At 49.4% G+C, this 20,279-nt stretch overlaps 6 protein-coding genes across 6 annotated transcripts; 4 read left to right on the forward strand and 2 right to left on the reverse strand.

Moving 5' to 3' along the window:
* The first annotated feature begins 28 nt into the window (after positions 1-28).
* On the forward strand, positions 29-1,908 carry F4807DRAFT_411461 (60S ribosomal protein L7). Its single transcript, XM_047996703.1, has 4 exons — positions 29-136; positions 715-826; positions 1,005-1,171; positions 1,226-1,908. Exons 1-4 carry the CDS (start codon positions 123-125, stop codon positions 1,683-1,685), a joined length of 753 nt encoding a protein of 250 aa, XP_047858037.1. The 5' UTR covers positions 29-122; the 3' UTR covers positions 1,686-1,908.
* Positions 1,909-3,502, reverse strand: F4807DRAFT_411464 (uncharacterized protein). Its single transcript, XM_047996704.1, has 2 exons — positions 3,022-3,502; positions 1,909-2,932 (listed from the first exon to the last, which is right to left on the reverse strand). The coding sequence occupies exons 1-2, from the start codon at positions 3,415-3,417 to the stop codon at positions 2,363-2,365; spliced, it is 966 nt and encodes a 321-aa protein (XP_047858038.1). The 5' UTR covers positions 3,418-3,502; the 3' UTR covers positions 1,909-2,362.
* Positions 3,503-4,965: 1,463 nt separating this feature from the next.
* On the forward strand, positions 4,966-5,618 carry F4807DRAFT_456865 (uncharacterized protein; the record flags this gene model as incomplete). Its single annotated transcript, XM_048000946.1, has 2 exons — positions 4,966-5,478; positions 5,544-5,618. 2 exons carry the CDS (start codon positions 4,966-4,968, stop codon positions 5,616-5,618), a joined length of 588 nt encoding a protein of 195 aa, XP_047858039.1.
* Positions 5,619-5,908: 290 nt separating this feature from the next.
* F4807DRAFT_269250 (uncharacterized protein) lies at positions 5,909-7,257 on the reverse strand. The gene is made up of 3 exons (XM_047994556.1): positions 6,968-7,257; positions 6,600-6,875; positions 5,909-6,543 (listed from the first exon to the last, which is right to left on the reverse strand). Exons 1-3 carry the CDS (start codon positions 7,175-7,177, stop codon positions 6,169-6,171), a joined length of 861 nt encoding a protein of 286 aa, XP_047858040.1. The 5' UTR covers positions 7,178-7,257; the 3' UTR covers positions 5,909-6,168.
* Positions 7,258-9,109: 1,852 nt separating this feature from the next.
* F4807DRAFT_456867 (uncharacterized protein) lies at positions 9,110-10,432 on the forward strand (the record flags this gene model as incomplete). Its single annotated transcript, XM_048000947.1, has 4 exons — positions 9,110-9,256; positions 9,424-9,591; positions 9,650-9,937; positions 9,992-10,432. The coding sequence occupies 4 exons, from the start codon at positions 9,110-9,112 to the stop codon at positions 10,430-10,432; spliced, it is 1,044 nt and encodes a 347-aa protein (XP_047858041.1).
* Positions 10,433-10,985: 553 nt separating this feature from the next.
* On the forward strand, positions 10,986-12,869 carry F4807DRAFT_411479 (6-phosphogluconate dehydrogenase C-terminal domain-like protein). The gene has a single exon (XM_047996705.1). The coding sequence runs from the start codon at positions 11,035-11,037 to the stop codon at positions 12,508-12,510; it is 1,476 nt and encodes a 491-aa protein (XP_047858042.1). The 5' UTR covers positions 10,986-11,034; the 3' UTR covers positions 12,511-12,869.
* The last annotated feature ends 7,410 nt before the right edge of the window (positions 12,870-20,279 follow it).

Raw genomic sequence — 20,279 nt, forward strand, 5'->3', positions numbered from 1 at the left:
CCCACACGGAAACTCTATTGAACAAAATTTCTCTGTGGCTTTTCCAATTTCTTAATTCTTCATTCCAACAACCACCAAGTCGACAACCCACGATCTTTCGGTCATCGCCCAAATCGACAACAATGGCTGCCAGCACGTATGATACTCCTCCCTAGTTTTCTTCTTTTGTTGAAAGAGCATATCGAGTACATCGATGTCCGGTTCTATGGATTTTGTAGATTGTCGTGGTCCTCTCGGCTGTATTGCATTGTTCTCGTAAACGCCTGAAAATGGTGTAAGTGAGGCATTCGCAACTCAGTTCGATCTATCCTAGTCTTCTCCCTCAGCTTTTCAGGTTTGAAATACAACTTGCAGGTTGAGAGATGTAGCTCTGGGGCGTTGGAGATGAAGGTATTACCTTCTCTCTGAAAATCATCTGCCGCTCTCACTATCAGCATACAGACCAGCAATGGTCGATAAGTAGTGCTGATACTGAGTGAGCATGTATCTTGGGCATCTGTCCGAGGCGTTGTCGGATGAGAGGGAATGCTATAGAAGAAGCTGTCGTCCTCGAAAGAGACAAAGGCTCTTCAAGCATCTCACCGATTAAATTCTTCCCTCCGAGTTAGCTACCGCTGAGAATGTCGCGTTTCAGCCGGCAATTCTCCAACCGGCGCTCTATTCATGCATTCATGTATGACTGTGGACTACGTACTAATCTGATTTGAACTATAGTACCGTCCCGACCAAGGACCAGGTCCTCGTCCCTGAGACCCTCCTCAAGAAGCGCAAGAGCCAGGAGAAGGCTCGCGCTGAGCGAACCGCCGAGATCGAGAAGCGCAAGAAGGTTAGTCTATTCTATCAGTTCAAAAAGGGAGCGACGATGTGATGCACAAAACCTTTTGCGGCTAGACCAAGGTCAATGTTGTTGCAAATTAACCATCTTTCGGGTCTGATCGACGGAGAGACATACACTTGTCATATGAATTCTCTTGGTTGAATCATAAACTGACATCGCTCATTAGATCAACAAGGAGAAGCGCGCCGTCATCTTCAAGCGTGCTGAGAAGTACGTCAAGGAGTACCGCGATGCCGAGCGTGAGAAGGTCCGCCTCAACCGTCTCGCCAAGCAGGAGGGCAGCTTCCACGTCCCTGCTGAGGAGAAGTTGATCTTCGTTATCCGAATCAAGGGGTATGTCTACTATTCCTTACAAATTAGATTAGGCCGTGACTGACGAATGATTAGTATCAACAAGATTGCCCCCAAGCCCCGCAAGATTCTCCAGCTACTCCGTCTTCTTCAGATCAACAACGGTATCTTCGTCCGTGTCACCAAGGCTACCGCTGAGATGATCAAGATCGTCGAGCCGTGGGTTGCCTACGGTTACCCCAACCTGAAGAGTGTCAAGGAGCTCATCTACAAGCGCGGATACGGCAAGATTGACAAGCAGCGCATTCCCTTGACTGACAACGCCATTATTGAGGAGAACCTTGGCAAGTACGGCATTGTCTGTATTGAGGATCTGGTCCACGAGATCTACACTGTTGGCCCCAACTTCAAGCAGGCCTCCAACTTCCTGTGGCCCTTCAAGCTCAGCAACCCCAACGGCGGTTTCCGAACCCGCAAGTTCAAGCACTTCATCGAGGGTGGTGACTTGGGTAACCGAGAGGACAAGATCAACGCCCTGATCCGACAAATGAACTAAGTTAAGGGTTAAGGGTTTATGGGTCTGGTTTTACGGGGGTTTGCTTTTGAGCATGGGTCACGGCGTTCATAAAAGCTTCGGATGCTGGCAATGAATTGAGATATTGATGATCATGGCAACCCCATATTTCGCGTTTCTTCTACTCTGGTGACGTTTTATATGCGCCTCACTCTGCCTTTCGTGTAGTGAATGATGTCGTGCCCATTAGCTTGACTCTACGAAGAGTCTAGTACTGATCGTCACTTCTAGTGCTTGCTAAAACCCTATGTTTGAATACGTGAAGTCATACTGCAAACCGACACAAGACTGGGATGGTCACGTATTTCCTAGTGGAAAATCAAGCTGGGTGGAGAATTCTTTCTATAGCATATAGCTCTAAAAAGAGCCGCTCCAACTCCCTGACTCCAAGCGATTATAATATCTTCAAGACACAAAGCCGTAGCAAGCTTAACGTACAGCGATATTCAAGCATATCTAGCCAAAGGCCTTTCATAAGTGCCTCCCAACAAGCAATGTTCTATATGGAGCGTTTAAGCAAGCCATTAAAAAACATGTATGTAGGTATGTATGTATGTACATGATCTCTATTAATTAGGTAAGGGTACAAAGCGTAGTGCGTAGAGCGTAGGAGGAGGCGGAAGTATAGGGGGGGCGGGGGAACGAGAAGGTGGGGGGTTTTAGAACTTGATGTCGAAGCTGGTGCCGCAGCCGCAGCTGCTGCTGGCGGCGGGGTTGTCGACGATCTTGAACTGGCTGCCGATCAGCTCCATCGTGTAGTCGACCTTGCTGCCCTTGAGCAGCGACAGGCTGGGCGAGTCGAGGATCACCTTTGGCTTCGGCGTCGACGATGGGGGTGAGGGGGTGCTACCGGCGCCGGTGCCGGGTTCTGCGCCGTCCTCGTCCTCCTTCACGAACTCGAAGATGGTGTCGTCTTCGCCGATGCTGGGGGAAGAGGTAGAGGCGCTGGTCGTTGTTGACGGTGCGACTTCGGCGGCGGCGGCGGTTTGTCCGGAGGAGGAGCCTGCGCTGGCGCTGGCTGGGGTCGGCGGGGCGCTGGATGTTTCCGGGGGTAGGTGCGAGGTGCCCGCTGACGTAGCGGTGGATGCGCCGGTGGGGGTGGGGGAGAGGGTCGGCGGTAGGGTTGTCAGCGACATTAGGTACTGGAACCCGTGGCACCCGCCGGACTCGACCGAGATGCGCAGCGCGAGGTTGGGGTTCTTGTCGTTTTCCATGATTTTGGAAAGTCTCTGTTTTGCGAGGGGTGAGTATACCGGGAATGAATTAAAGTATGGGGGAGGGAGGCAGGGAGGGAAGGAAGGAGGGAGAGAGGGCTTACATGAGCGGCGCGCGGCGTAATCTCCAGCACCATGTCGTTCCCGTCCTCGTCCTTCTGCGGGTTATACGCGACCTGGGTCTTGCGCCAGGGCGCCGTGGTGCTGAACGGTCGCCGCGAGACGATGGCATTGTGGGCGCTACTTCGAGGTCGGGTCGCTCGGGCGCTGCGGTTCCGGAGAGCGCCGGGGTACGGTTGTCGAACGTCCCGGGAGGCGGAGGCGGAGGCAGCGGCGAGGTGGAAGGCTCGGGTCCGCGGCGGCAGCAGGAGCTCGAGGATCGAATTGTTACTGCTGCTGCACGCGGCCGCTGCCGACGGCGACGATGCGTTGAGTAGTCGCACGAATACATTGGCAAGAGACGACGTGCGCACGCAGCGCATGGGGAGAGGAGGATGCATTGTCTTTTCCAGTGGCGTAGGGGGGAAAAGGTGTTGTTGTCGTGGTGCGGTAAAGCAGCGTTTCTAAGCAGAATTAAAAAAAATATTGGGGTGGGATGATGTCAAGCTAAGCTAGTTCGGCGTACGATACGCCCATCACAAAGCTCAAGATAACCGTGGATTAGTAAGGGGGCCGACCAATTACACAGGCGTGATTTTCAATCCCGAGCTCAGATTCCCGAGTCTTGCTTACTAGTGTTGTGTGACCATTGGTTGCGGTTACCGGTGATGGTTGGGATGTTGAAGCTTAAAGAGGTTATGCACTTAAGATCGGAGTAACGGGGGTGTAACGTGATTACTAAATCTATAGACTTTCTTTAACTTCATTTTACTTTTAACGTCTCAGGATCGTGTTGCGCTTCTACTTCTTTATCGACTTCACATGTTCTTGATGCTTGAGAGAGCGTCGTTTTTTTGGTTGTGATGCCCGAGCAAATACGAGTAATCAGGCTAACAGCCTCCAAGCAATGAGATTACGTTAATACCTCCCCGAACCATCCTTCAACTCGTAAGATTTGCTCTTCTGAGATGTCTTATCAACATACATCTTCTTGACGGCATACTGCGCCGGAAGATGAGATTTCACATAGTCATGAGGTCATAAAAGTTTACCAGGAAAGACAATGCCTCATGAGTTTCCACGTTTAGAAGGGGAGACCATTTCTCTGTTCTTTGCGTCGATGGATGCCCTCTGGAAGCTAAGTTAGCTTTACCTTTGATATCCCCAATAGGAGAAGAGTCTTCTTGCAGATAAACATCAAGGACGATGCCCCGAAGAGATATCCCGCCATGGCTATTTCTATTGATCCCAAAGACAGGAAGGTCGATAACCTTGACTAACATCTATATACAGCTCTATATATAGCAAAAAGGGCCATTGAGGCTACTCGGCCATTACGTGCTACCGAAGAACAAGCTCATCAGAGCATTCTTATCTATTACGTATAGCTCGAATACTAGGAATGTATCCGCGTCATTGGCTAGGCTAGATCTCGACTTTGTCTCGCGTGGATCATCTCCCGCCGGAAACAGGTCCTTCCGCGGGTGTCTATATCTCTATGCAGGGACCTGATGCCTCAATTGGTACTTCACGTCCCGAGATTGATGAATTTGGACATCTGGATTTTCCTTTTGCACATCTTTCTTTTTAACCGCGCGCCACTACGACAACGCCTATATTTTGCCGGCGATATGACTTTGCAGATATTCACCACCCCACGACAGGGCCGCCCTTCGAATATATTGTCTCACGGACGAAAAAATAGGTCCTCGAGCTTAAGTTTGATTAAATATCTTGGGAAGCAAGGTTCCTGGTGGAGGTATTTGGAATCAGGGACAAAGGGATACCTACAAAAGAGCTCCTCCGCCCAGGCTTAGCTATCACATGAAAGACACGATCTGAATAGAAAATTTCTAGCGATAACTTCTCTCTTACGAAACTTCAAAGCCTAAAACATCCTGTTTGACAAGTAGTACCTGAGACTCTAGTTGAAGTTTAGCACCGCCAAAATGCTTCCCCAGGTTCTTCCCCTCGCGGCCTTCGCCGCCACCGTATCAGCCCACGGCCTCATCACGACGCCAACTCCTCGTGGACCTGGCGACGCGTCCGTCGCGGCCTGTGGACAGTCCGTCGTGGACAACATAAAAAACGACAAGACGTCGCACGTAGAAGGTCTCCCGGAGCTCGCCGCCGCCGATCCGGACTACCACGCCGAGCAGTGCAACGTCTGGCTCTGCAAGGGTCTCCAGTACGCCGACAACGAGGCCAACGTGCAGCAGTACACGGCCGGCCAGAGCGTTCCCATCGAGGTCCAGCTGACGATCCCGCACGTCGGGTCCGCCAACGTGTCGATCGTCGACACCAAGACCGACACCATCATCGGGACGCCCTTGCTAAGCTGGCCCTCCGGCTACGCCGATGAACGGGAGTTCTACGCTCACACGACTCCCGCTAACCAGACCAAATTTAACGTTACCATCCCCGAGGACATCGGCTCCCAGTGCTCTGAGGCTGGTGCTTGCGTAAGTTCTAGTAACTCCTTTCAAGACCGAGACAGGACGCAATATACTAACGGACAGGCATGCAGGTCATCCAATGGTGGTGGTACGGCACCGGAGCGAAACAGACCTACGAGTCTTGCGTTGACTTTACCGTTGCGTAGAGACTTCCAGCCCGGAAGCAGGGACGAATGAGATACGGAGTATAAATATCACGTTAGACGTTAACCTAAGATACTTGGAAACTTTTATTATCATTTAGCAACATCTCTCTATCTTACAAATATACTTTGGAAAATACTATGATACATATATATATAACTGAAATTTTCCTATGCGCCATCGAAAAGCATCACGATGACAACAAAACTGTGTTTAAATTTTTATTTATTTTGTTTATTGACTTAGTTGAGGAAATATTTTGCAGCTGCGGAAAAAATAGGACGAAAAGCAAATTATATAAAGCGCGGATACTCCTAACACATCACGGATCGTCCCAAGATAACCCCAAGCCTACCTGTTATACCTCGTTACATTGTATACGACATCGTGTGAAATAGCGTCCTCGACTTTAAGTCGAGTAAAGCCGGCTCCGTCCACCATCCGTAAAAACTTTAAAACTTTCACATTCCGTCCGACGTAACGATCCGCCTCCGCCTCCGCCTCCGCCTCCGTCCCCGTCTCCAATCCCGTTCCCGATTTTTCATTCATAGCTTAGTATGGTGGGTTAGGTCCCATGCCTGGGGGAGGGTAGTCGGATTCGGGTCCGGGCCCGGGCCTACCGCCGGCTACGGAGCCTGAGCGGCCATCGCCGAAGTGCTTCTTGCGCAGAGCAGCGAGACGCTTCTTCTTGGTGATGGTGTTGATGTATGTACCGATGATAAAGGCGACGACGTTGAAGAAGGGAACCCAGGCGGCCTCGGGTAGGAAGGCCTGAGCGAAAGCGAGGCAGAGCGGCGAGGTGATCCAAGAAACTTTCATGACTTTCATGAAGCCGACGCGTACCGTCGCTCGTACTTGGTGGTAAGTTCGGGCACCGGCGATGAGGGCCATAGCGACGAGGTAAACGACGTTCTGGATAGGGGCAACCTAAGAGGTGCATGTCAATATTATAGCGTGTTAAACATCGGGATAAAGGAACTTACAACTAAGTTGCTGACAAAGATCTGGAGGATCTTGGCGCGAAGACTCGTGCGACCCTTGAAGGCCTTCTGGAGTACCCAGATTAGAAAGTGGCCTAAAGGCGCGCTGACCAAGGCGCCATAGGCAGCCATCTTCGGAACGCGAGCCGTAAAATAGTTGCCATGCTTGTTACGATCTTTAGCTAGCCATGACGCGAGCAACTCCTGGAGACCGGCGAGAGTTCCGGCCGTGAGCATCTTTGTTCGCAGCGGATTTCTCTCGAGCTCGTTGATGTACGCCTGCGAAAATTAACGAGTCAATCAATTGCGGTTCAGCGGGTCGCACAGCATTTAGGAACACGAAAAAAATGACGACGACGACGTCAACTCACCATCAGGTAGCCTCTCGTGCCAGCGTTTCTGGCGCCTCCAGTAAGCGCGGTACCGATTGCCTCAGAGATAGGATGCTTTCCGGTGGTGCCTGGAAGAGGTTCGCGAGGGATGTGAGGCATATGGATGAGAGCACGGTCGCTATGGCCATGCCCGCCGCCGACATTCTCGGTCGCATGGCGGATCGTATCCCTCTCGACCTTGACCGACATATTGATGATCCCCTAAATCCGAAATTCAATCGACGAAAGATGTGGTCTTAGTCGGAAAAGTCTAGGCAGGAAATAACGTCAGTGATGGAAGTGTGGGCGGAGAGAAGGATTTCGAGCATTGAGGGCGGATACGAGGGTCACTGGCAGAGTCAATTGATTTGTTTACCTTGGAGCTGACCAGGGGCCGAGGTAACTTGTTTTGGATAGGAAATTTGCAGATGAAACGTGCGTATGGACACAAAAGAACACAATATTCAATAGATGAAAAGGAAAAATAAGATAGGTAGCTTACATTTCTCGATGAGGACGAAGTCACCGGGAAAGGGAAATGCGGGTCTCTTCGATGCTCATCCGTGTCGGTCGTTTGAAGATGGAGAGATGGGACAGTGAGTTTAGATGTGGAGGAGGTTGGTAGATGGTAGAGATGAGGTTGGACAACAGGTCGGGCAAAGCTGGGGCCGCCAGCAAGACCAGCAAGTCGCACAGTCGTAGTTCCCTCATCTGCTCTCATTTGCTCATTTGCTCCTGCTCGCGACTAACCCTTGTTTTTTTTTCTCCTAGAGGGCCAAGGTTGGCCAAGGTTGGCTAAGGTTGGTCAAGGGACGACAGGGGTGCTGGTTGCTGCACGACAGCTGCGGCCCACAAAACACGAAAGCTCGATCTCTACCTGCCTCTACCTAGGTACCCATCCACTATCTCATCCACCATCTCGCCCACTATTTCATCCACTAGCCTATCCCATCTGTTCCTGCCCATCCTACCCATCCTATCCATCCCAGCCCATCTTCACCTTGAACATCACCCCATTTTAATTGGTTCGATTAATCCGGGCGATCTGTTCTTCCGCGACCTATTACTGCATCCGTACGAGTGCACACATAAAGAGAGGTCGCAATGAAAGCTCAACCTTGAAAGCTACCCGCAAGAATAAGCCAAAGAACCACAATACGCTTTAGATGCACACCTAGGAGAAGAGGCTCCAATTGGTAGTTGAGAGAGTATGGAGATCTTATATCAGGTACTGGCACAGGCTGGTCACGCCACTAATGCATCCCGTTTACGCAGAAGAGCGGGCTTGAAAAGACGGTATGGATAACGATCATGATCTGGACTGTCTGGAGCATGAATAAATACGAGCCATATCGCCACCCGCCAGCTCAGAACTTCCAGAAATGAGATTTGAAAGGGAAACGACGTAGTTGGGAATAGCTTCAACCGGTGGGCCACGGTATGGTGATAAACGACAGTTCGCCAAGACGAAAGGAAATTTTGAGAATATTCTTCACCTTTGTCTTTTTTAATTCAGTGCCCGGGTGCTCTTCTCGGAGGGGAACGACAATTACGGATCCGTCTATAACTCGACCGTCCACTGTTAACGTTTGAATACTCTAAGCTAAGGTGGCACCTCCCCTTACTCCCTTACTCACATATGTATGTAGATTATGGCAGTAGCGTCGCGATAGTTTTACCAAATAGTTGGATTAGCTTTTTCAAGGTTTGATGTCCACAATTATGTACCTTCCAGATATCTCATCACGTCAAAACTTGAGGAACTTCGGTTTTTTATTCAAATCCATATCTCTCATCCACGAACTTCATTAAGGCTGATAGCCTCAGGTCTTGACTAGCAAACTTTTTTCTCCTTATCTTTCTTTTCTCATGAAAATTACTTTAATTATGACTTCTAGTATCCCAGGACCGCACTCTTACGTTGATGCCACTATTCACCAATATCAATAGGCTATTAATTAAATATCGGACGTTTGTCCGTAGTTGCCGGGCCACGTCGCGATCAGACACGTCTAGTCAGACTCATTTCTTCCTGGTTTTCGCCGCGCAACAAACAAAATAAAAAAAATTAAAATCAAACCCCACCAACATTCTACTCGAAATCCTTAATCTAGTATCTCATCGCGCATCATCCATTTCACCATGGATAGTCAACCACCGCGGGCGCCTCAGCCGGCGATCGCAACGCCAGTCTTGCCGCAATCGGTGCATTCCCGAGCCCCGGCGCCTTCGACGTTTAGGCCTTCGTGCACCCATTTAACGATGACCCGCTTGTATGATCCCAATCTCGTGTGCTCCATCTGCTGTCAGCCGGGCCAGTAGGGATGGCTTTGGCGATGCACCACCGACCGAGAACTGCTCATTGAAGATGCCATATCGAAGGGCCGCCCGGTAATACGCTTCCTTCATTTCCCTCTCGAGCCGAACGTGACAACTAACCGATGTCTACTTTCTAGGTGAGCTTCGATTTGATCGGCGCCTCATTCGCTGACAGCTTGACCGTTCGACCTCGGAGTCCCGAGAGCCGATCAGATCGACTTAGCTTCTTCAGTGAGATCACGCCGGAGCAGTTGAAATCATACACACCTGAGCAAGTCCGTACCATCTTAGCACAGAGAGAACATGTAAGTTTCCCTCCATCCGCGCGGTAATATTACCTATGTACGCTAATGCAAGAGTCAGGTCCTTAATGTTGCTAATGAGGAATCATCTGGAACCAAACCTCCCCCCGGATTCGAGTATTTGACCCCCACCAAGGCTTGGGTCCCCAATGAATACTACGAGTGTCAGTTCAGATGCTGTGTGCGATGCCGTCCTTCAGCTGCAAGCAGATCTTTCCTCAATCTCGATGAGGTCGTAAATGGCGTTATACCGCCTTCTGCCGCTGTTGGTTTCAGCTTTCATCGTTCCGGAAGGCCAGTTATTCATCCGAGCAGACTGGAGAACATTGGCCTGAGACCTGTACCATGGGTATGATCATATCAATTCGGGGTTCTTTTGTACAAGTACTAACTCTTATGCTAGCCCAGAGCCTACGCCTCCACGATCCGCACGTCTGAGTCTTCATTCGGGACCTTTGAATGCTCGTCTTTGGAAGGCGAGACGATTGCTGATAAAGACTATATCGAACTCGCCAAATCTTTGTCGCTCAAAGGCAGTTCGACAACTGAATCCGCAAGCACGGAGGAGTATCAACTATCTGACGCTGTGCTGCCTCCCTGGACTCATGCGCCTAACTGGGCTAAGGAAAACACGAAGTCGATCCTATTCAGCGCCTGCTTGACGTCTCTTCCTGATCCTACGCCGGAAGAACATGCGGTCCTTAGCGAGCACTCGACCAAGATGATGGATGAGGAGATGGAGGAAGGACGATTCCACAAGGAGCCTTTGAAAGTCGACCATAGTGTGGCGTTTTCGGAGGAGGCGGTGGGACTTGGACTCGCAGATGTTGTGACACAGGCTTAGTAACCTATTGGTTACGATGGCAATGGGCCGGGCTCACGCTTTGGCTATCGTTGAAGTCTCTAAGGTCGCTTCGTGGATATCGGTTGTGTGGCATCGGAATGTCGATGATGGATCTTTGAATGGTACACGCAGAACCTCTTGAGTTTAAGGCTTGAGTTGAAGTGTTAATTAGTATGAGCTTCGCTCCCATTCTCGCATTCAAGTAAGGCTTCTGCGGCCGTCGCTAATAGGGGCATATCATACGGGCCCCTTATGAAGCCCTAATAAGAACGATATTTCATGATGATTTGCCTCTTACGTAGTTCACTCTCTATATTATAAGAACAGCATGACTTGACTAAAGTGCTATGAACCAAAATAGACGATAGGGTCTAAAAATGCAGATGTGAAGTCTGCCAAAAGCACGTGATGGTTATAGCTATCACCCCCGTCTCCCCCGAAGCGCAAAGCTTATACAAATTTGAGCCAATCAGAGCTCCTCGTCACATCCCAATCGGGATTCAATCGATTACTGCCGCGGGGAATTTGTCCGTAGTTTCTCTCACCCTTACATGCTCAGGTGTAAAGAGTGCTCACCTATATGAAAACAAGCTGTACTTATCATGAGTACTACTAGGTGGGCTAGGAATAGTATCAAGCGCTTACACTCGCCGTCGTACTCTACAAATTCGCACCCGGTCACGGCGAAATGGCTGCAGCGCATCCTCGAGGATCACTCCGAACCGCCTAGGTTGTACGCCTGGACAGCGGCAAACCTACCCACTGCTAATGCGAGACCGTGCCGCGGCAGCACGTCATCGGCGGAGGTATCGAGCGCGAGTGAGGAGCGCCGACGTATATACATCCTCGGCGTCGGCAACATCGGCCGTCTGTACGCCGTCTGCCTCGCCAAGAACCCCGATAGACCTCCCATCACGCTCGTCGTTCGCCGGAAGGGGCTCCTGACTCAATGGCGCAATAGCCCTGGTATCGAGGTCGTGCACGGGGACGGCGGTTCGGACCGCAGCGCGGATTTCGACGTCGAGTGGTGGACCGAGGAGAAGCCGCTCTGCGGCCCGGTCAGGGAACCGGGTGGCGGTCGTGCTAGCAGTTCAAGTACAGACTTAGGCTCGGGCTCGGTTGAAAGCGAAGGTGGAAGCGGAAACACGAGGATCAGGAATCTGATCGTAGCAACCAAAGCCGCACACGCGATGCCCCAGATCGACCGCGTGAGGAGGTACCTCGGCCCCGAGACGGAAGTCGCGTTCTGCCAGAACGGGATGTGCAAGCTCTGGCCGCCGCTCGGTGAGGCGTATGCCAGGCACAAGTGGGGCGAAGGGGGGAGGGGACCGAGGTGGCGCGCTTGCGTCACGACGCATGGGGTCACGGCGCTGGGCCCGTTTCGGAGTTTGCTGGCTTCGCCGGCGGGCGTGGCGGTTGGAGCTGTGGGAGGGGGACGGTCTGAAGGGGAGGCGGAGAAGGAGGTGGAGATGGAGACGGATTACTTGATCGAGAGGATTGTGCGGGCGCCGGGGTTGGCGGCGCAGAGGGTCGCGACGAGGGAATTGTGGGTGGCGCAGCTGGAGAAGCTGGTGGTCAATTCGGTGATTAATCCGCTGACGGCGGTGCTGGGGTGTAAGAATGGAGTGGTTTTCGAGGATGGCGGGGATGGGGTGCGGGATGTGGTTGATGGGTTGTTGGACGAGGCGGGGAGGACGCTGAGGGGGTTGGTGAGAGATGAGAGTACGGATGGGGTTCTGTTGTCAGAGGATGAGGGCGAAGAAGGTGAAGGGGGGAGTGAGGAAGAGAGGCTTGAGAAGGTGAGAGCGGAGCTTGTAGAGAGGTTCTCCTTTGCGAACTTGCGGAAGATGCTGTACGCTGTCGGCGAGAAGGTGGCGGAGAATACGAGCTCGATGCTGCAGGATGTCAGGGCGGGGAAGGAGACCGAGATCGAGGATTTCAATGGCTGGCTAATCGAGACGGCGAGGTATCTCGGTGACGAGGACGGGCTGCCGGCGCATGAGAAGTTGATTGCTTTGGTTGTGGATGGAAAGACACTAACGAAAGGCGAATTGGTTAGACATTTCCTTGGGAGATAGATATAGGCGTGAAATTACGGGCTCATCCGCGCAAGACCTCTCTTTTTTTAAAAAAAAAAATTTAAAAATTAAAAAAAATAGGGGCTCGGATTTCTACAACGTAGGAGTAGCGTATCTGTTTTAGGTCTTCCAGATGAGCGCCTAGTGAGGAGACTCTCGCCATTACAGAGCGCCTTCCGATTGCCCTTCAGGCTATTGACAGTTCTTACACAAAGCTTCTTATAAAGGGACTGGATGATTTGGAATATTGGACCATTAAGTGATATTTGTTACCTTTGAACACTACGTCGACTAATTATCGTGGTCCCATACTGGTTCACAGACCAGTATCTCCAGTTGTCAATTTAAGGGGTAGGTTAGTACATTTTCCTCTTAGTAGTACTAGATGTCTATATAGGCACATATTCGACCTACATATTATATCTCAGGATTGAGTCGTTATGATATTCGTTGAGGCAGCCCCTTTGCATTGCAAGTTGGCAAATGCCTAGGGGACGTATCAAAGCGAAGCCATATAAATAATATAGTCTTGTGAGGCATAAAAGACTGTCGGTGATACCTAATACTTATTCTCCCTTGAATATTGTCATATCTCTAAGTCTTAGTTATGGTATTGACTAGATTACTATTTTTCTCTCTCGCTATCTACATCTTCAAGATGCCTACTACCAACGGCTTTGCCAGCTCCTTAAGTACCCTTCGGAACGCTGATGATCTCCTCTTCATTGTAAGAATGGATCACTTTCTTTTCTTAAATAGACATATACGAAAAAGGTAAATCTTTTGATTAGCTTAACTGTAAATATCAATATAGCTGACTGCTACAATTCTCAAGATACATCATACTTAATCAAGAGGTAACTATTAGGTTTGATCAAGTCGTGAACATACCTAGACTTGATTACCTAAGGGAATATCTGAGAAAAATCATAGGTACATTCAAAGGTCGATGTCCATGTAATTGTCTGAAAAGTACAGTCATGTAAGGGGTCGACAGCGAGAAGTGAGATAGTCTTCAACTGCCGGCAACATCTTTGACAAGTCGACTTTTTGCGGGATGTAGGGTACTTAGGTAGGTAGCCTTCGTTGCAAAGACCCAGATATCTGGTTGAATAACGCTCGATATGGTTTGAGTATCAACCTGTGGCATCAAATAATATAATAAAACATGTCTCGGACTATAAGAGTACCTAGGTAGGCAACCGTGGAAACAACATTGGGACAGTACCTGTCATCCCTTTATTATAGAAGTCCCCGGGACTATAGGGTTTCCACAAGCTGTGTAGCTAATAGATTAGACGTCATATCACAACCGTTGTTAATCGTTGGGATACTGAAGTTTGATTCATACACGAAACTGTTCTATAGTCGATGACTTCCAACATATTTGAGTAACAATGTTAAATTACATGAAACCCTGATACTCGGGGAAATTATCTGATTGTAATGTCATAAGATACCTCTCAGGTAGTGATATCTAGGGAATGAACAGTATGCTTGCAACTGAATGATTGAATACAACAATCCATGGTATAATATAGTTGAGACCCGTGAGTTAAGGAGCAGTACTTCTCCGGCCTTCTTTCCCATAAACATGTGAATTGCCCCTGGCGGATACCAGGCAAACCTTTGTCAAACTTCTATGGAATGTATCAGATAGAGGTTACAAGGCTCAAACAAATCATATAATAAATATCTTAAATTTTCAAATACTCTATAATAGAGAAGAATCTACTCGGTCCCGATCGCTATTAATTACGATCTAGGTTTGGTAGCAAATTTGAGCATCGATGTCACCGATGTTACCTGAAGTATAGGTACTTAGGCAAGGGATATAATAGTGTTTCTATTACGCAGCGGTCGTCTCTTAAGACGTAGGGAAGCAGGCCCCCAAATAATCGACCCACAACCTGAGAGGGATTATGGATGTAGATATGTAGATATGTAGATATGTAGATATGTAGATATGTAGATATGTACACATGATACAATAAGGTTACTCTAGTGTAGCGCGGAAACGATGCGTTGATGCCGGTGGAAGTCGCGGCCGCGCAACGAAACCCTGACCTCTTCCATTTCTTTTCATTCCTATTTTCAGCTCTTTGTTCTTGTGACTAAACTATTTCCTTATCAACCATACCCATCTTGCTTGTGGCTGACTGATGGTCTGGCTTCTTACCTGGCAATTGGGGTCGACAGTGTCCTCACCGCATGATCGCATTGGCTTGCGATACGCATCCGTTCTGCCGCATCTGCAGAGGACCCCCCCTTCTTCAGGGCTAAGCGTCTCTAAGTCGTCGACAATTCTCTCATTATCTGCAAGCTGGCCAAGGAGTCCAGGTTCCGTAAGCTTTTCGTGGAGTCGGCTGAGCTGTCCGGCTGCAAGTCGTTGAATTGGCCTGCCCTGGGGCGAGGCGTGGCAGTCCATTAATACGACAACGATATAGGCGTCGCCGACAGGGACGAAGAATCCCTTAATGCCTGTACTATTACCCCCGCAGTACGGCCATTCCAGGTGCTCTCGACTTGCCCAGCAGTTTTCGAGATGTTACGAGTACGAACACATCAGATGAACTGACAAATCCTTCGCTTGTCTTATGTGTCTACCAAACCACCACCACCCTTTTCTCGTCGGGCCCCAAAACTTGAAACGACGCCCAGCGGCCTGACGAGCACTAATGCACTGGTCTATCAAGTTGCTATCCTATCACCTACCTTAACAACGACATATTGAACTCTCGATTAATCGATTCACGAACACTGTGCAATTCCTCTGTTCACTGTCAATCGGAACTTTACGAAACTTGGCCGCTTCCTATCTACATGATAGCGACATTAAAAATTCCCTTAGAACACGTGCTAGCCAGGTACTTGTCATCGATCGGTAAGGGAATTTATGTTTGAACCCATTTTCCGTAGCCTTGCAGGAACTTAGACCTGTCGATCGATCCTAGGTTGTTGACAAAAGAAGCCCACTAAGTCGGGAGCTTAAGCATAATCACGGTGTTTATGACACTCGGACCCTCCGAAGATTCGGGATCGCCCACTATACCACTAGGACGGAAAATTTCTAGGTATTTCACTATTACAAATGAGCGAACAGACGGTCTTAAATCGGTTACCGTGATTTATTGACATGCAGTCGGAGATTTTAGATGACCTTCACAATATCCACCGACCGAAGCAGGTGGATAAGTTTTTATTGTGATTCTTATGCGATAATCACACCGCAAACCTGGGGGTAGATCATCCGCAAGTTGGCCCACCCGGAGAACCTCACGATAATACGGAGCACTAGATCGGGATACCGTCACAACGGTAGGGGGTCTTGCATACGACGAGGTTAAATGGAAATCTCCGATTGGCCCCGCAAACTGGAGCGGATACATCAATTAATGTCATTCAACGTTCGGCTCTACTCGAAAGCACAAGAGAGCATTTCCCAGACGAATATTTCGAACTTAAGAAGGAACCCTATATCGAATTAGGGATGGCCACCCTATACTAAGGGTTCTAAGACCGTCCGGGTGTTTGCTGGGAACCACAGGCACATTATTCTCCAATCAAACACAAGAACTCCTTCGGATGAGCAGATCCTATTTTCAGCCTCAACTTGCTTGAGCACCTGCATCGGGCAATCTAGGTAAGGTGCCGAGCGGTAGTTAAGTTCGTCATTGTTGCCATGCATAGTGAACACCTCCTTTCTGGGCCTTATCTCCCCGACTCAGAACTGCAAATGGTCATCAGACAAATCGCCAGTTAAACACGCATTGCGCATAAAGGGAGCTTGGAGGACTTTGAGAGGCCCGGCCTTAGACATCGGCCGATCATGGGGACATCAGTCAGGGCTTTAAACCTGAAAACTTGAGATAGAACCACAACTGTCAAGGGTCTCCGTACTTATTCCGCTAGTAAACATGAAAGATCCGGATCGATCGGAATCTAGCACGCCTGTGTGCGCCGCTACCAAATCGGGTTCTGTCATTTTTGACCAAGAGATCCAAGTTTCAAGTCTAATCTATAATAACTCGAGAGCAACGCGACGCCAGGGGTTGGGAAGAAACTTCGGTTCTGGCTATAGCAGCTCTTAATTGGCACCGCGGGAATGCGTTGCATGCTGCATTGCCGAGGGCTGTCTGGACCCGGCCAGCCATGCATGTTCGCTTCGCAGGTGGAATGTCTTTCGTGCAGTTGAATTTCCCTAATGTGCGAATGAGTTTTCCTACGGGCTGCAGCAACAGGGGCGCTTTAGGACCCCTCACTGTAGGGCCAGCGGCAGTTGAAACGAGATCCCACACCGCTGGAATATCTTGGTCTGGCTAACTATATTGCTGTGCATAACCACGTCAGCAGCACTAGCAGCAAGAACGGCACGGTGCGCAACGGGTAAATCCACCATACATACATCTTGGTCGCCATGCTAACCTGCTGAAAGCTGGGAGCCCTTGGAGATATTTCAATCACAACGACAAGGATCCATATACCCTACCTGTTTACAACGTTTCATCGTCTTTGTAGCTTCCTAGCTCACCAAGCCTTGCCCGTCAAGTTTAACGGACAACCACCGACCGAGTGGTCGACAACGTATTGTATATACGGTCCAGCAAAGCTCCCAAAAGTTTCCTTGTCGCGTCTCTTCTTGTCTTGCGCCCGAAATGGGAGACCGGTGTCCCTTTTTGAGCCATCAAAGCATGGCGTTATTTCCTTTTCCCGAAATGTTTGGCTGGGTATGGCTATTTATCCCAAATGAATGGTGGGCTGATGCTACATGAAGTCTGAAATCGAATCTTATCGACAGCCTCCCGGACTCTACTATACCACGTGTGCATGAGAAGAAGTAAGCGTCGAACCGCGGTACGTGATACTATTAGGCATAACATAGAGTGGACGAATAGTATGTCGATACAGTCGCCAACAGAGCAGAGAGAAGGCAAGCGCTATATGCAAAGAATTGTTGTCTTCTCACCGCAAGACACTTGTTGCTTCTTTCAACAAGAAACTTGCAGACTTGTCAGCATCTAACTAGCCCTGTTTCGGGTTTCTCGATCAGGGGATCCCGGATGTATCTAGCTGAAGAATCACGCAAACTTAAGGCCAAGACACAGCAGCCTGACGATGACGGCGGGACGATATATTATCGTGTTGGTCAGATCGCTACTAGTTGTCCAAGTAATACTGCCAACGAACGGCTCAAGAAAATCCCGCTTAAGGGCACGAGACTGAGGGTGAGGCCGAATTGCGTCTCATCGGTATATGTAAGAGAGTCTTCCGCCGTGAGCGTACGTGTAGTCGAATCTATATGAGACCACACACACCACACTCAGCCAACGATGTGTATTTATTCGAACCTTTGATTCCCCACGGCCTCCGCATCGTGTGCCAGGGGCAGCCCAGGTCAGAGCTGATCCATTGGAGGGGAACACAGCTCACAGGAACTGAGAAGTGGATGGGGGTTATATCGCAGCCGTGTTATATGTGACAATGACAGCGCACACACCACACACCAGCAGCACACAGACGCACACAAATTAACACCATGTCAGGCCAATCCAGTGCTTTGGTGGCGAACGTCGGAACAACCCCCCCAGACAGCAACAAGAGCCGGCGTGATTAGCGTGCAGCTCTAAGGGTACTGTAGATCGAAGGTTCCCAGATCAAGAGCATGGTACCTAGCACCCTCCTTGCACGTTTAACCCTCCCTGGCACTCATTTAGCTACCTATCCCATTGTATTTACTGGAGTTTAATGTAGGTACCTACCCAGCCTACCTGTAATATGGATGTACACAAACGCCCATTGAGCATTGAGGCTACGGGTACTTTTGCTCGCAACGCATTGCGCGTAACTGGATGTATAACCCAGAGCAAGGCGAAGCGGTGAATATTGTAAACCAGGTCACGAGCCTTTGTAAAGCCCCCCCGTTTAGAGTTCGAAGCTCGAGGCTACTCTTCGCGTCTTTTGCTGAAGAGAAAGAAGAAAAAAAATCGGCGCCGCCTTGCTTTTCCCGCTCCGCCGTGTACATGCCTACCTTCGCAGGTTAACACGCGGTACAAAATCCCTACCCCCAGGTAAAGTACCCGCAGAGTTTGCGTGTGCTTCCTACAGGCAGGCAGGGAAAGTGTGTTAGGCATCTATCAGTTGTTGTTATTGTTGTTGCTGTCCCGTCGTGCGCGTTGCGTGTAAGGGTTGCTTGCTTGCTTGCTTTGCTTGCTTCTTCTCTCTCCTTGTGGAGTTCAAATGTACCTAGGTAGGTAGGAGAAGGAGGAGGAGGAGGAGGAGGGTGAGGAGCCACAACACGTTAGAGGTTTCACACGCGCGAAGCAAGCATTCCAGGGGGGGCCGCTGTCAATGAACCCCGTGCGCACAAATAAGTGGCTGGTATTATACAGCAACAGTTCATCAGCTACCTACCTATGTATGTACTGCGTAAGGTTCAGAGAAGTATGTACGGTAAAAAAAGGTCCCTTATCGGTACGGTATGTACGGGATTTAATGGATCGTAGCTCCGCAGTAAGCCTGGTAAGCTCGTCGCGATGTAACACGAGATGGTGCACAAATTGCTACCGCCTTGTCGAGATTAAAGATACGAATCAGATGCGAGCCGTTTCAACGCTTGCTGCCGCGTGTTAGTGACATGTTTTTTTTCTGTCTCTGTAACGCGAGCGTGACTTTTGCTAACTACCTAGGAAATAAAATCGCGAGAGGAAAAAAAGAGAGAAACGCGACTGATGATTAGAAATCATTAGTAATGTAAAAATAAGTAGTAAAAGCAAAAGTATTAGGTAGGTAGCTAGCTATGATAGTCATGAAATATCGTATACGGGCTTTGCTTCCTCGAGGATACGGTTTCGCCCATGAAACCCCCAGTTCCCTACTCCAGCGTTCGCAACGTCTTTCTCGCAGCCCCATGCCCGGAAAAGTCTCATCGACTTTTCTTCGAAGTGTAGATTCTGAATTTCTGATTCGCCCACGCGCCTCATACTCCCGTTCATGCTGTCTCTCTACCCGCTTCTCGAACGGGGCCCCAAACCCCCTCCGGCTGCAACGTTTGACCTAGCCGATATGCTAGGTTGAGTTCTCCGAATGTACGGTGAAATGGATGTCTTCTGCGTCCCATTGTACTTCGCCCGGGGTATCTCTGCCAAACCTTCCTATCTTGAGCCTCCTTTAAGATCTCCGTCCCTATTCCCGATATACCCAAGCCGCTCGTCAAGTTGCGGTCAACGTAGAATTTGTTTGTGCCCTCATTTCCATATGCTTTCATGCACACCCTTCCGATGGAGCTGTCACCGTAGTCGGAAAACAAAGAAGATACTATTGTAGACAGCCCGTCATCTCGAACCCATGCGTAAATGTATTGAGTAGTTATCTTGAAGATTAAAGAAAATTCAAAGCATTGTTTGTCCCCATCGCCTTCCCCTTTCACCGTGACCTCTAAAATTTTGTCGTTAAAATATCAATATTACGAGTAAATGGCATGACCGTCGTGGTTTGGTATCTCTAGTATTAAATAATAACCCGCCCCCGGAGGCCAAAGAGCAGGAGGTAGACCCCGACCCATTACTATTGTTGTACAAATATTGGTTTGTCGATAGTAGTAGATAAAAAGGGAATGCACTTTTGCTTGGTGCGTCGTGTGTTAATGATCGGTAATTCCGTAAGGTGGATAGGTAATCGTTAGGAGCTCGTAGAAACCCCTTTCCGCGTTAGTTTCGCTAATCTAACGGCAACCACGATCAAATCCTAACTCATGATCCTCAGTAGTCGGT

This window comes from Annulohypoxylon truncatum, assembly GCF_022578515.1.
Source record: "Annulohypoxylon truncatum strain CBS 140777 unplaced genomic scaffold F4807scaffold_4, whole genome shotgun sequence".
Classification (NCBI taxonomy): domain Eukaryota; kingdom Fungi; phylum Ascomycota; class Sordariomycetes; order Xylariales; family Hypoxylaceae; genus Annulohypoxylon; species Annulohypoxylon truncatum.